Source organism: Xenopus tropicalis, chromosome 7 (genome assembly GCF_000004195.4).
Source record: "Xenopus tropicalis strain Nigerian chromosome 7, UCB_Xtro_10.0, whole genome shotgun sequence".
NCBI classification, from domain to species: Eukaryota; Metazoa; Chordata; class Amphibia; order Anura; family Pipidae; genus Xenopus; species Xenopus tropicalis.
Window position 1 is genome coordinate 45,707,076 of NC_030683.2, and position 16,364 is coordinate 45,723,439.

A 16,364-nucleotide genomic window follows, 5' to 3' on the forward strand; every position below is an offset into this window, starting at 1 on the left:
TGCTCTGCTGCATATAATTGGCCAAAGTACATGGCTGCAGCACATCTTTGCTGAATGGTTTATCTTATACTCATTATTACCAGAGCATAAAGTGTGAAAGGCAAAGTTTTGCCCCCTTTGAACTTTTTCAAGTGACAGGGCTAATACAACTTGAGAAAGGCCAAAGACCTTATAGGATTATCCCTTAAACACAATCATGTTGCTGCTATTTGTTTACAGGAAATGACTATATTGCATCATCTGAAATATACAAAACAGGCTAGGGCACTCTGTTGTTCATTGTGTCCTCCTTTGTTGCTGTCATATTGGTATAAGTGCATTTTTTGAGAACACACAGCACAAGTGGGATCTAATGTGCTTTTGCCTATCAAGTTTTTAATGGTAGTAGTTTTTTATTGGTGTCTTTAGTGTACTCAGCTTTTGGGAAAATAACACCCTGTGCAGAATAACACAGATTTAAAGAGAAAGCAGTGTACAAAGAACAGTGGCCCGTTTATCGCCTGATTGAAATCTGGAAGCACTAGCGTAGCTTTCATTGCACTGGGCTTTTTGTTGTAAAATATAATACACAAGATGCATGCATACCTTGTAAATTATATCCTTATAAGCAGTGCCTAGTGATGCCATCAGTTATAATAGGTGCTTAGTAATGTAAGTTCTGTCACGTGACACACTGAAACTTGTGTATTATATGTGGATATTAGAAGTCTTCTTGGTGTTCCGTGACCTGTGTTAAAGCACTTGGCTTTAAGGTAGCCATACATGGTAAGATTCATTCATTCAGCAAGCGAGTGGATCTTATCCCGATTTCCCCACAGTTTGTGTACCCTTGACCAACTTAATGTGGCTGAGCATGATGTAGTGCCAATAGCCCAGAGTACAACTATAGAGAACTGGGGCTGTTGTTCAGCCACTCTGCAGCTTCAGTCCAGTGACAATTGCGGGAATTTCTTTTTTAAAAAATTTGCCTCTTAAAGTTACTAGAAGCTGCTTTTTGCCACCCCTGGTAACTGGCCACTCCCAGCTGCCTGAGGTTCTCATCTTGCCTCATGGCAGGAGTGGCCCTGCTTCAGTCCCTTTAGTGCTCCGCACAACACTGACTGATTCCTTTAGATTGTAAGCTCATGTGAGCAGTGCTGCATAACTTGCTATTGCTATATAAATAAATGATGATGTTGAGAACACTTAAACAGTGATCTGTCTGTAAAAGCTTCATGTATAGTGAAATCGGCACTGGGTCACGGCACGGCAGTGTCAGACAGGGTGCACAGCGCAGTAAAAAACACATGTAAAGGAAAATGACAGGTACAGAGATGAGCACTCTGCGCTCTCCGGATATATTGCAGTTCCATGTGCTCTTTCATTTCTGTTTCTAATTGAGGCAGCCTGAGTCTCATTGAGTGTATAATCTCAGCTCCACTGTTTATGCAGAAAATAGAGATCCCGAGCCAGGTGGTAATGTTGCCATATTAGTGTTAGTGCGTACATAATGTAACACAGAGGCTGGGGGATTCATCACAGCTTGCTGAATTCTGAGAATAGTATTTAGTGCTGGCTTTAATTGAGGCAATATGACTTTTAGTAAGCATGTAATTTTATTTCTGCTGTTTACTCAGTAAAATGAGAGCCAAAGCCAGGAGCATTATATATAAGTTAAAATCAGCCTTGATTAGTAAAGACCCTGATTCAATTTATTGCTTTAGGAAAGTAAAGTTGGAATTTTGAAACCGGTGGCAGCTAATTCTGCAATTAGATCATTTAATTGCCCAGGCTCTTAAATGTGCAAAAGTGACCTCTGTTGGGTTGAGGAGTATAATTACGTGGCAAAATGGGCTGCTTTGTGGTCAGAAATGGGTATCATTGTTCTTTTCCGGTTCCACCTTTTAAAATGATTGATTTACTTTATAAAGTAAATATTTTTAGTTCTGATGAGGCAAGAATATTATGACACATAATTAGTTTAAAAAAGGGGGAAAACAAAATCCAAAGGGACCTTCCTTCTACTTTCCTTCTTATTACTTGAATAACTATTTTGTATTTTCAGTGAGAATTAAAAATAAAGCAACTGACTAATAGTAACATAATCATTCTATAAAATAATAATAATTGTATTACTAAGTCATTACTTCTGCCTTGTAAGTTGATAAGGAGCTAAAATCAGAAATTACTGTGAGAAAAGTAGTAACTTATCAATTTGTACTGTCAAATAAAGGATAAATGACCTTCCTTTAATATAGAAAATATGATTACAAAATCCAAAATTACGTTTTTTTTTTTGATGATTTTTTAAGGGTCCACCTGGTCCAAAGGGACACCCAGTAAGTATATCATTTTTAAGCGGCTATGCGTCTAATTACTATTCCATTCTGTGTCCTTTTTCTTAAAACTTTTATTTTTTTGTTACAGGGAACTTCAGGAGTTAAAGGGGAAAAGGTAAGAAAGAGATAAGAAAACAAATGGCACTTCTATACTCATATTCATTTGTGCTTTCCAAACAATTTGGCATGGCCTTACATGTGCCACGGTCTTTGAAGATGTCCCAACTAATATTATGCTCTCAGGGCAAGCAACGAGGTCAGAAGACTGTAATTGCTTGGAAGAGACGTGTTAAGTGTAAGCTTGCTGACAGTTTACATTAGCCAGACTATTGTAGGAGTATGTTTTTTTCTTTTCTTATCTTTGAAAAAAATGTGTGTTTTTTTAATTAATTGCTATAGATTATAGGTAAAGAGTCGATAGTGAACGGTTGTTGTATTTGCTCTCTCCATGAGTAGCAAAGATTCAACTAGTAATTATGAAATGCAAAAAAAAGCTTGCAGTTTTTTTTCTTTTTTTGTAATAATTGTGCATTCCGTGGCTGGTTGTGGGTTAGGTTATAGATAATTGGGCCCCTTGGCAAGTATATAGATGAAAGAGAAAAAAGCATGTGTTGTGTAAGATAAATATTTCTAGTTTATGAAACAGAGATGTCCACCTCTGACTCTTCAGCTCTTGCTGAACTGCAACTATCCAATGTAGAAAGTTGAAGATCAACACCAGCTGGAGGACTGCAACTGAGATGTCCCTGATTTTTGGATTTTTTTTCAGCTAGGGTTATTACTTTTAGCTGTTATTAATATAGATTTTATGTGCACTTTGTTATTATTTGGAGTTATAGGCATAACTCTTTCATTTCAGTTTCATTAACTTTTGAAACATATTGCACTATTTTGTATTTTTATTTTTTATTTTTCATGCGCTTCTGCACATTAATATAGCACCAACACATTTACTCAGTGCATTACAGAGATTATCCATCATTCCTATAAGTCCCCACCTTCCTCTGTAGCTAGGGGCTCCCACTTCTCTATTTATGGCTCTGGTCCATGCTCCGTTCTGAACTGACTAGAGTCACATTGGAGACACCTAATAAGTGCAGCACAGGAACAATACACCATGTATTCTGCCATTACCATTTTTCACTGCAAACATTGCTGCAGGTCCCTGCACTTCAAAATCTAGCACAGAAACCTGCATTAGTAATGTGTGGATCACTCGTAGGAGTTTGGGGACAACCTATTGCCCCAGCAATAGGTTGTGGGAGGGCGACAAGGCAAATTTACTACCAGCTCAGCTGCCCCCTAACCTCTCCAAGCCCCACCAGTGACTAGGGAGAGCTTATTTATATACTTATGATATCCTCCCCTGATGACATGAGAGAAGGTATTGGTGTGAATATATAAATCAACACAGTGGACCAGGCTGGGCACTGTGTGTTAGGATCGGGTGCAGGTCAAAAAAGTTTTGACCTGCACATAACTTACCTGTGTTCCCCCAATGAAAACAGCACTGTCTGTTCAGCAACACTGTATTCATGGGTGGTGGGAGGCATGTGGACACGACTCCCTAACACGTGCGTCATTTAGATATGGAAGATAGAGAACACTGATAGGCACAAGCCACAAAAGAGCCCTGGACGTATACCCTGCGTTATGGTTTTTTTTATCTGGCATGAAGAGCACAGCCAGATCTTGACCAAAAGTGATCTGTGAATGGGCCTTTTTTGGGGGGCTTTTTTAGAGGCATATTTATCAATGGGTGAACATTTTGATAAATACGCCTCTAAAAAATTTCATAGCATTGAATTGAATGTGGGTGAATTTTACCGTGGTGAGCTCTGATTTTATACTTTGATAAATCTGCCTGATGGTCTCTGTAAAAAAAAAACTATATATTTCAAGCAGTCTAATTTTGCTAAGGGAAAACACTAGCACATGATACTTAGGTGTAATGATAGCAGCAGATAATAGATAGGAATTAGTTACAAATAATATATAGCTAACTTCTTGTTTTGACACACCTATGTCCGTTTAATTATTAAGATGTTTAATTTTGGAAGGGAGTGACTCCTTTCAATTCCTGATTTTTTTTCCCTCTTATAATATTTGAAACATAAGAATAATATAATAAATAATATGTTGTTTCCATTTTCCAATCCTGTTTTGTACTGAAAGCAAGTGGGGAAAGAATTTGGCAAATGAGATACCCTGAACCTTTTCAGGAAAAAAGTGAAAATAAACTAGTAGTGGGTCACAGTTCATAAATAGTACAGAGTCCAACATCCTTCCTGCCTCAGAGGCAGACAAGACATGTCCTTTTGGCCTGCTTTGTTGTGTAGAACAAAAATAAAAGCTGTTAGCAGATACTTATCTGTCTGTTGGCTGGGCAGTCTGTGTCCAACCTGCAGCCATATGTAATTCCATTACCTACATTATAAGCTGCCTGTTGATGGTTTATGGGGTGTAAATTAGAAATAAGGTAGAAATACTGGGTGCCTATAACATGCACATGACCATTAATACAATTTTGTTTGGTTTAAAGAAATGTATGACTATATATTGACACCTCTGATGTGGAGGCTGTAATGTGCAGCTCTAAACCTTATTATATTTTGCATGTATGCAGGTGTCATGCAGGTGTCATACATCCACACTGCTTGACTTTACTGTAAACTAAATATACAGTATACCACAATGCTTTATGGCGCAAGGCACAGCACACATCTTGCATTTACCACTGGTACAAGCATAAATGCTCTATGCATGGGCCCTCATGGGTACAAATTTGCACTCCTTAGTACTCTAGCCCTTGCACCTGCAACTGTGGTAAACTAGTCCTGGTATAGGCAATGTTTGTGTAATATAATGGTTTCCCACAGAACATAAAATAAAACCAGCACAACACAACAAGTTTCCCTGCACATTTATTACATCACACATTAATATTTCTGTGTAACAAAGGTGCAGGGGTTACCCCGCTTCACTTGCTTTGTTATGCTGGTTCTGTCTTGTGTTCTCCTGGAATTTAGGAGAGTCACTGACCCCTTCAGAAGAAGCACCTACAGGAGAGATTTAGGGGGGGAATTGGGGAACAAGCTTGGCCAGAACCATGGCCAGAATACTTATGCCGCATAAAATACAACCCTTAGAGCCGTCTAGTTCCATCAGCTTACCTTCCCTTAGCACAATCGTGGTACACCACAAAAGTATTGCATTCTGTAAACACAGGACGTGGCCACACTGGTGGAATTTTGTTGGTAAGTTAATCTTTACAAAGGGCTTAGTATTGATGGGCATACGACTGCTAAATACAGTATCAACTCTGTCCCATCAGCGGCTCAGAAGAACCTTTCTATTGTTTGAAATGAATTCAAGAATCCTGGGGTATCTGGGACAGGAGAAAGGTCCAATAACACTTTTTTCCAATAGACTTATTGGGTTTTCACTTTTTTAAAATAACAGCACAGTAATTACATTCAGTAATTTAATATGTTTTTTAAATCTAGTATTTGCTGTTTGTAGTTAAAAATGTGTTTGAGTGTGTATGTTGGGTTATTTTGCAAGCCTTCATGGTTAGGCCTAATCCAAATTTATTGCAGAATATTTGGGAGGCACTGGCAATACAAGCAATACTCCAAAATAGAAAAACAGGTACCTCAATGGGTTTTTATAGATTTGTGTGAGCAATTAGGTACTAATGACTAGTTTTATTCCATTCTTCTGAGGATACATTTATACCCAGCTACTCACCCAACCTACTTACTAAGCCTACAATTTCTAAACTGTCCCTCAAATATAAGTATTACTGGCACAAATCCTAAGAAGTGACAACGGAAGCGGCCTTTCTTGTAATGAAGACTTTGCCTTGCAGAAGGATTCTGTAAATTTGCACAATGTGTTATTTGTGAAGGGTGTATTTCTACCAGTATTTGATGTGGCTTTAGCAATTTAATCCAGAGTTTGAATAGGTCTATACAACTTTGGTCTCACTGCACTTGCAGTATTTTAGCTATTTGTTACTGTATGACTAAAATAAGCAGAATATAAGTTTCCTGTCCTGGTTAGTTGAGCATTGTGATATATAAAAAGAGGAAAATAGAAATTCCTCAGAATTCTAGTTCAAGATGTCTTGAACTGTTTTGTTTCTGGACTCTGCATCAGAAAACAAGGAATGCTGTTAATGTAATTAGTATGCTTCAAAAACTGTTTTAGGCTCACCCTCAGGGGCATATTTTTCAAAGGGTAAAAATTAGGTTCACCACAGTTCAGCAGAGAAGGACTCCCCAGCTCTATATTCACTTATATTGGATTTTAGAGGCATATTCATTGAAGGGTGAAAATAGATCTCACTTTGTCTTCAATCTTTGATAAATATGCCCCTAACTATCCTATACAAGTGACTAGAGAACTGTTAAACTTCCCTCTGAAAAACTGTTTTGATTGCTATTTTCAACCTTTGATGAATATGTCCCTAAGCACTATTTTACTTTCTTGGTGCTGAATCTTAAATTAAATTTGTGGTCACAAGTGGCATGATTTGCTGTCAGGCCCTTGTGTGAGAAGAACTCCATATTTATTATATAAAATTAATTGTTTTTCTGGTAGCTTAGCTACTGCATATTAATATCATACAGATTTTATAGTGAGAATTGATCTCTCAGCCTTTACAGGTTTTTTCCTTTCTTTTTCATTGCAGGGCCACTGTGGGGATTACACGCACAGGGTAAACATTCCCTCTTAATGCATCAACGCCTTTCTCAGCCTTAAGCTTGCTCTCTGTTTGTATAAGCTTTAATTGGTGTGTTTATGTTTTTCCTTCTAACCTTAGCACACATTTCGTTGCAGTCAAACTAAAAGAAAACACTTCTACGGTGACTAATGAATTTGATTTTTGTAACTTAGGAAAACATCACTAATCCACCAATGCAGCATTTATATTTACATGAAATTCAATTATCCTGATCCCATTACTGATGACCAAAGGGCACATGAAATCACCAATATTTGGTATAATGAGCAAATTTGCTCCCACGTGCTGGTGACTCCCTTCATTACACATGCATACAGGATCTTTCAGTAAAAATGTTGTGCAACATGCAGTGGTATATTTCTTTAAGTATGTGATCCTGGTTAAAAGCAATGCTGCTTTTTTCTTAATTTCCTTCTCCAGCATATAGTATAGTAGTACGGTAACATGCAGTGCCGATGATGCCCTGTATGCAAAGCCAACAAGACACTGATATAAGCAAGCATGATGCCATAGTGTTAATTTTCTGTGTGTTTCTACACAATGCATTAATATTCTTCATCATTCTCTATAAAAACAAACCAGTGGCAAAAAAATTAATTAGTAACTGACTAGAAAATCCTACATGCATGGATAATAAAGGGATCAGGGACATCTTTACCAATTTGTTGCTTATGGCACATTTTTCTAGGTAACTCTCTCACCTTTTTTTACAGATATCATGGCAGTTGTGCTCTGAAGAGCACAAGACATAATTTGAATTGAATTGTATTGTATTGAACATACTGCACCAACCATAAAGTTTCAGCATCCCTGTAGTAGTGATGTTCCAGGCCTTCAAAGTTGTCACAGATGCTCTCCATCTTTATTAGAAGTCTCAGTGACACTGCACATGCTTAGTGTGCTCTAAGCAGCTATTGAGAAACTAAGCTTAGGGGCCATCACAAATCATCAAGCAGAAAATTAGGTTGGCCTGTCATAAAAGGTGATGCTACAGGGCTGATTATTGCACTGATTTCACTGATACCATGTAGATTATCTGTATTAATTACTAATCAGCCTTATATTGTGGTATTTATATTCTGTATATACAGTATATTATGAGTTGGTTTCTAAGCTCAGTAAGTGACAGCAGCACAGAGCATGTACAGTGAATCAGCAGAAAAGAAGATGTTAAGCTACTGTGGCATCTTTGGAGGCACATATCTTCCCTGCTAAAGGGCTGTGGTTGCCTTGTGCTGGTACAGAAGCCAACATAATTTACAACATTTCTGGCATACTTTTACAGATTAAGCTTTAGTTCATATTGGATAGTAAAGTTAATTACATGACAATTTTTTCACATTTATCTCTTCTTGGTGGTAGTCTGAGGTAAATTTTTGTATTACTGAAGGTCTGCCCCAGTGAGAGTGCAGCCAGCATTTGGAAACAATGGGAGTAGAGCAAGGGAGCTTCTCTCCTATATATACCCTCCCCCAAGAGATCAAAATACATGGGCTGCATGTAGTACAGATTTAGGGGTTATTCTACTAACATAAATGCTAAATTGCACCCACAGCAAGTGATAAGATCTTTAAGTATCATTTTCTAACTTATAGGAGACTGAACTTGCTATTGTGTAACTTTGCATTAGTAATCAAGCCCCTTAGATTTTTGGTTCATTCAGTTGTCCCTTTAAATACCTTGATTAATAAGGTGGAAAGGAGCTGACACAGACAAGGCTTACATTGGTGCCAGTCCAAAGGGCACAGCCCTATGTTACAGTGATGCAATTTGTTCTTTGCTGGTATGAGCAGTTTTGAGATGAATACACTTGTTTTGTTTAGTTAGTATTTCACTGTTTTAGTACAGGAAATGTTTTGTTAGAAACAAAGGGTTGACGATGGATCTACCAACAAAAAGAGTCTACAAGATGTTCAGCATATGGTGAAGCAGTTTATTTTTCTACATTTTTCTCTTCCAAAATCCTGATTCTGAGTTCTGGATTTAGTTATAATTAGCAGATGATTTTAGAGGACAACAAACTGGCAAAAGGGCTAACACGAAACCCTCAAAGATGAATTATAAAAGAAACTGAGCATGCCTGGAATATTCTAAGTAGAAAAGGCAATGGATGGTGCAGAGATAATAGCAATAGCAGAGACAGAGATAGTAGCAATAGGAGTCCAAAACAATACATCCGATTCAAAGCAATAGAAGCTGTTGCTCTGTAAATAGTGTCATATTTACTGTAGTTCTGGGTTCATTCCAAGTTGCATGCCAGGCATTTTATTAAGTAGGGCTGACATGTTTTATAGGGAAGAGAGATGTACTGGAATGTACAGGCCTGCACGAGGCTCTAAATATCTCAGTTAAAAGCATAGGCAAGGGGACGTACACTTATTGTGGTCATAAAGAGTCACAGACGAAATAATCTATTGACATGCAATGTGTCATTTGTGTCTGTGACATTTTAAGAATCTTCACTAAACTAAAGCAGATCTGTTGAAACCAACAGGTCGACATGGAATGACTTTAAAGTAATAGGAAAAAAGACAACAATTAAGATAATTATTCTCAGACATACATAATGCCTAATGTAAACTTTCCTTATTGCGCCAGGAAATAGTAATGTAATAATGCCTTAAAAATGTTAGTGTTCAAAAAATGCTGTTTCTATGCGTAACGACTATAAGCGTGAAGAGAGACAGGCCCACTCGCAGCGACTAACATTCAGTCATGGTAACTAATCTTGGCGTCTAACCTCTGTGCATAAATGTACAAGTCGCCACGTCCACACCGTTACATTTACATGTGGCGATTAATTAATAAATTAATTAATTTTTAAATAAATAAGCAAACATTTTAGTTTTTTCAAATGTGAGTTTATTCGAAGCAAAACAAACTCTCAAATTGACAGACTAGAAAACTGATAAGCCCGTTCATGTAACCAGGATTTGCTCAGTATAGTGATGGTTACAAAAATATCCCTGAAATAGTGTATTTGGTGTTTGCAGTGTTCTGCCTGTTTGGACACTCATCATGGCATTACTGTATAACTGGTTGGCATGGTTTTCCTATCTCCATACCGCTGTATTAAACCATATAACTTTCAATTTGTAGAAAAACAAATTCTGCTACACAGTACAGGTATTGGATCCTTTATCCAGAAACCCGTTATCCAGAAAGTTCTGAAGTATGGAAATGCCATCTCCCATAGACTCCATTATAAGCAAATAATTCAAATTTTTAAAAATGGTTTCCTTTTTCTCTGTAGTAATAAAACAGTACCTTGTACTTGATCCCAACTAATATATAATTAATCATTATTGGAGGCAAAACAAGCCTATTGGGTTTGTTCAATATTTAAATGATTTTTAGCAGACTTAAGTTATGGAGATCCAAATTATGAAAAGATCCCTTATCCAGAAAACCCCACGTCCCGAGGATTCTGGATAACAGGTCCCATACCGTATTGTTAGCCACTGTATGCAGAAATTATTAATAGGTGATTCTTTCTACAACTATGCCAGGCCTCCAGTATTTATCATTTTCAAATAGGTGTGAAAAAAAATGATGCCACTGAGCTGCTACTATTACTACTACTATTATTATATACAGATTTTAAATTATCTTTCAAAAGCCACACTGAAACAAACTGGGCACAATATTTTGTCACTTTTGTATTAGCTTTATATAAATACAGATGCAACTACAGGCAGTAGTATGTATTACTAAACATTAATAGAGAAAAGAATGTGAATGTAATGAATTTAAATCTTTTCCTTTTTAAACAAATATTCATTTAGAGCATTAGTTCCAAACCTCTACCCATTTCTCTAATAGGAAAGAACAGAAAACTAAAGCAGTTAATGTTTCCATTCCATATAAAAAAGAGGTCAGGCCTTATTATGATTCTTTGGGGAGTGCTTTTGACTGTGAAGCTTTGCCACTTGCCGTTAGGGCAAAGAGGCTTTTGAATTTAGCCAGTTTGTTCTGTGAGTGGCACGCAGCCTGCTGCAGAGATATTCTGACAATATTTATGTCACGGTCCCAGCACAATAATAGCAGGGTCAGCTGTGTTTATCTAGCAAAACAACCTCATTGCATTGTTATGTTACAAAAAAGACCAAAGCAATCCCTGCTTAAGTGGTGTCCTGGGTTTTATTACAGAGCTGGGCCGCTGCCTGTGGCTGAGCGCTCAAGGTGAAAAAGAGGAATAAACATAAAATAGGATAACAGAATGAAGAGATCTGGACAGTCTCACTCTGAGTACAGGGATTCAGGATGCAACACAGAGATAACAACTATCAGGGATATAAGTATACAAAACTGTCATTGTGGGAAGAAAACTTCCAGAAAAAATACCCCAGATTTAAACAGAGGAAAGCAAAATTCCTATTATGGGAAGTAATTTCATGGTGTACATAATGAGTGGCAGCTTGGGAACTAGGGAATCCACCTCTTTGCTTTAAATTGCTGTTCAGACAACCGTAATTCTTAGGTAAATTCAGAGTCAAACTCAGAGTCGATGGTTTCCTTAGAGTTTGAATATTGGCTTTCTTACACACCCAATACACCTGTCTTTAAATCCATTTTAATTGCCTACACACTAATAGTGCAAATCCAACAGCAGTGCCTTTACACCTGGTGCATCTGGCTGCAAGTTCAACATAGCTGCAATATACTGAATCCATTCAGTGCAATTGCCTACACACCCAGTGTGCTTTCTAATTTGCATATTCAAATTAGTGATACATTAAAAAAAAAAAGTGAAACAAAACTTGTCACTTTCATTTGCCCAGAGCTTTAAAGGGGACATTAGTCAACAAATTAAACCCTAACTTTAAGGTCAAGACTCAAAAACATGTCTTCAATATACTTCCTTTAAAAAAAAACCCGGTTTAAAAAAAAAAAAATGTAGTCTTCAAGGGAGGCACTGAGGAAATATTATGAAGGGCAAAGAACAGTTACTCCACAAATTTTCATTTTAGCAAAAAATTTAAATTTTTTAAGTGGCACAAATTGGAAATATGTTTTTGAGTCTTGAGCCTGAAAAATGGCCTTTTTTTGACTATGTGCCCCTTTAAATTTTAAAGGTTTATGATTAGGCCAAATCCCAAATATGCAAAGAGTGCTAGGAATCCGAAACTGAATACTGGATTTGGTGCATTCCTAAATATATATCCACAGTGTCAGTCACATAAGAGAGTTTGCAGAGCCATATGGAAGTCTAGATGTTGCTTAAAGAAGAAGGAAAGTCATTTTGGCATTTTCCTGCTAATAGATTTGCCACATTAGTGCCACCTAGAACAATATATTGTATTTATTCAGAAACCATTACCATACCTGAGTAAACCTCTTTAGAAGTGTTCTCCTTTTGCTTAAGATAGCAGCTTCCATTTTAAGTAGCTTCCTGCCTGCAGTCTAGCCATTATAGTTCAGAAGACACATTCCCAAGGGAAGGGGGAGTGAGTTTTATGAATTCTTATGGGAGCAGGAGAGGGGAGGGAGAAGAGAACTGCACAGGCTCTGTCCACGGGAATTAAGGATGTTTCTGAGAGAGGAAGTCAGACACTGGAACATCATGTTTACAAAAAATGAAACAAGAAATCCTGTGTTTCTTTTGATAAAGGACTCAATGCAGCGTTTCTGTGAGTGCTTATGGCTGTATTTGCATAGACCTTTCTGATAAAGCTTACTTAGTTTTTAGCTTTCCTTCTCCTTTAATGCAAATACTGTGATATTGGTTCGTTCCAGTTGCACAGAGTGAGACGTTAAAGGACAATAAGTAAGGCTACAGCATGCAGCATTTTAAAAACAAGAGTTTACATAATTAAAACCAGTTGTTATTTTTGTTGCTTTTACTAGACAATGGTCCCTGCTACAGGATCTAGGGAATAATCAACATAAATTATCTTAGAGCTCAGATCTGAATATTCTTATGTAATACGATCACATTGAGCATCAAAGCAGACTTTCTGTTGTGGCCCCATTAGTTTATCAACATGTCATACTTTGAAAACATTTTGATAATGCAGCTTGCCATGCCTGCCTAACATTCCCCACATGTTTGGTTAGGTCTGTATAACTGGAACCATTGACAGCACAGATGTTCCTTTGTCACACTGTAGAACAGCAGGGTAGGTAGGTAAGGTGTGCAAACTTGTTGATCTTACTCTGCCAAATGAATATTTGATAGTATAAAGAACATTCTTCCTACTTCACGTAAGACTAGATTTCTTTTCTCTTTTGGTTTGAATAACCGTTTCTTACTCCAGTTTGGCATTCAGATTACAGTCTGCAGCTATAGCAACTGTAATGTGAATGTCAAATGAAAGTAGGTTAAGGAGAAAATGGAAAGGTATGTAATGCAAAAATACACATGGCCTAAAAAAAAAGTGCCAGTTGTAAATAATGTTTCTTATAAGGTGAACTGTTAGAGGTTGAGCAGACTCATTATGAAACACTCTTTAGTAGCTCTAATATAATTCATATGAAGTGGAGACTGCCACTCGTGGCCCTGTATTTCTTTTTTTTTTTCCTTTTGCTTTATTTCAACCCTAACTGAAGGGGATACTTTTCAGCTTGTGATTGTCAGCCTCACCTAAAGCCCCAAAGTTATTTTGTTTATGTGAATTTTATAAAGTCACCGTTTCTCTGATTACCTTAAGGCACACTCTTTTTATTATTCAAGAGGTTCTAGAGTCAAGCCACTTCAGAGACCTACAACTGCCCACCAAGTGAAAGGCTTAGATTAATAGCTAGTAGTACAGCTTCAAACTGGCCACAGATCAGTTCCTTTGTTTGTCTTATTGAATGTATATGGACAACTTCGAGAAGTTTCTTTCACTTTCCTTTCCTTCTTTATCAGAAATATTTTGGTGTGCAAATTATGTCATTTCTTAAAGGAAAACCAACACATTTAAAAATCCCACCCATGTCAAACCAAGGGCCCAAACAATTTTGGGAGTTCTCAAAAAAATCCTTCAGAAGTTTCATTCAGTGTCTTATCAAGGATGTGAATGTTAAGCTCTTTTGTTTAAGACAATGAAGTTAAGAGCAACTTGCTAATGGATGTTAAAGGAAGATTAACAAGGCAAGAGCATCACTTACAGCTGTGATGCTCTTGGTTGAAAACAAAGGTTAGGCCAAGCCATTTGTGCCTGAGCAAAGCTTGGTATGCTTAGCTAAGTGCTGATATAACTTGTTGTTAATCCTCCAGGTGCAGAAGGATCCATCACCACAGCAGCTTCAAACTCTACACAATATCTCTTCTGTACTCCATTTCAAGGAGTAGTACCTGTATTTTTTCTTGTAAAGCAACACGCTGGGAATATTTATCACAGTAGAAAAGAAAGATTCCCCTAAACCATCTACTGACGGATTGGATCTAAAGACTCGTTAGACAAATTTATGTCAATCGTTTTCTCTTCCCTTGGATAAATATTCCCAGAGACATTTTAAACTCCTGTTTACTGTGTGCGTGCAGTCGAAAACCTTCTGTTACTCTTTTTCTTCTCTTTCTTCTGGCTTCCCTCACTCTCCTGGCTTGGCACATTTCCTGTCCTTCCTTTCACTGTATCCTTGCACCTTCAGCTGTTGCCTCTCATTAATACCGTGCGGGTGGCTCAGCCGTCAGTTATTAAAAGACGGATCTACCAGGTACCCTTTACTTTGCTTTTTTCTGCTTTGCATGATGTCACTGTACCTGAAAGAGCTTTAAAATGCATCCATTTTGACTCTGGAAGATTGTTTCTTATGTTTAATTGTTTCATCTCATTTAAAAATATGATGTGGGTGTAGGAATGCTAACACCGTAACACACTAGTAACAATAAAACTTAAATACATAAAAATAATTGCATTTGATGGTTTATTAACATTGCAAAATAAATATTTATGCAGCCTCTTACAAATGAATGTCTGTGTTTATGATAAAAGAAGCTGTTGTAATCAGTGTCCCTGACAAACCATAGATCTTTCCAGTATTTGGGAATAAATAACTGTCAGCATAGGAAGACTGGAATATCTTATTGTAAGGATATTTCATGCTTGGATCAAGGGCAGAGTATGAGCTGCCATGGGCTGATTGCGTGAATGCTACTCCTCTTCTACATTCAGTCTAATTAGAACTAATCTAGATACTTAGATATAATAAGTTCAGTAAATAGTATCAAAAACTGCTGATTGTCTTTGTCCAATTTTACACATTTGCATTAGATGGTATTTAGAGAGTAGTGGCTGATAGCATGTAAGGTTTAAGCCTGCTAGACATTTGTAAATTGGCAATAAATGTCATTGCAAGGAAAATGGTAGAAATACTTTAATTTATATTAATCAGATTTCAAATTAAAACATCTGTCTGTACCCATAAAACATGTTGCAGGTGGTGTAGCATCCATTCAACAGATATTATCAGGGTGCTGTCATGAAATGTCTGACAGTGCCCAGGGATTAGTGTAGTACTGGGTTACAGCATCACTCCTTTGTTATGGTTTCAAACAATCTCACTGTGAATGCAGGGTGGGTTAACTTGCTAATGAATGCCTGTTGCCTAGGTGCGTGTTTAGTAACTGTGCTCAATTTATGGAAGGATCCCTTATTCAGAAAACCCCAGGTCCTGACCATTCTGGATAACAGATCCTTCAACTGTTTTGTGTCTCAGATTAAAATATTGACTGTGATGAATCTAGATTTTAGAGATTTGTCCCCACTGGATCTAGGCACAAAAGGGAGAGTAAGAGTAAAGTTGGCCATACACGTTCAGATTTTAGTCTTCTTCTGACAAACGTTCGGATATCAGTCGTACATTTAATTGCAACGATCTGAAATTAACATTCAGACTGAAATTGTAGGATAAAGCCTTAAAAAAACAAATCGGAGGATGTTCTGAACATGAAGTAGTAGTTGGCAGACACCAGTCGTACAAAAGTCACTTCCATTGTAGGTCCCCCAAGGATATCGTCCGATACGAAATACATGCAGATTTTATTGTTATCCGACCCAAATTTTCTAACCTGGCTGATCAACTAAGGGACTGATCACCATGGTACAAATATTATTGGGACAATAATTCGGAGCCCACACACGGCCTGAAAATCATACAAAATTAGGTTTTGTGCGATACGTCTATGGCCAGCTTAACTGAAACCCCTGTAACAATATACTATATGTTATTCTCCACATACACAGGTCATAGGTCCGACTCATTTAAGTAGGAATGCAGACCATCTAGGAAACATTCAACTAGATCACAAGTTGGAGCCTCAATAATTAACACCTGTTGTATGGGAAGGGGCCACACATGGAAAAAAAGAA

General features: G+C 37.4%; 1 protein-coding gene across 33 annotated transcripts in view; it reads left to right on the forward strand.

Annotated features, from left to right (window-relative positions):
* The window catches only part of col13a1 (collagen, type XIII, alpha 1), a 201,571-nt gene that overhangs the window by 113,822 nt on the left and 71,385 nt on the right, over window positions 1-16,364 (forward strand). For 25 of the 33 annotated variants that reach the window (XM_031905314.1, XM_031905310.1, XM_031905311.1 and 22 more), the window contains 4 exons: window positions 2,292-2,318; window positions 2,407-2,433; window positions 7,015-7,041; window positions 14,644-14,709. The exons of 1 other annotated variant lie outside the window; for it this stretch is intronic. In XM_031905314.1, the coding sequence (XP_031761174.1) occupies window positions 2,292-2,318; window positions 2,407-2,433; window positions 7,015-7,041; window positions 14,644-14,709 (147 nt within the window). The remainder of the gene's footprint in view (window positions 1-2,291; window positions 2,319-2,406; window positions 2,434-7,014; window positions 7,042-14,643; window positions 14,710-16,364) is intronic. 7 more of the 33 variants (XM_031905313.1, XM_031905320.1, XM_031905323.1 and 4 more) reach the window with 5 other exon arrangements.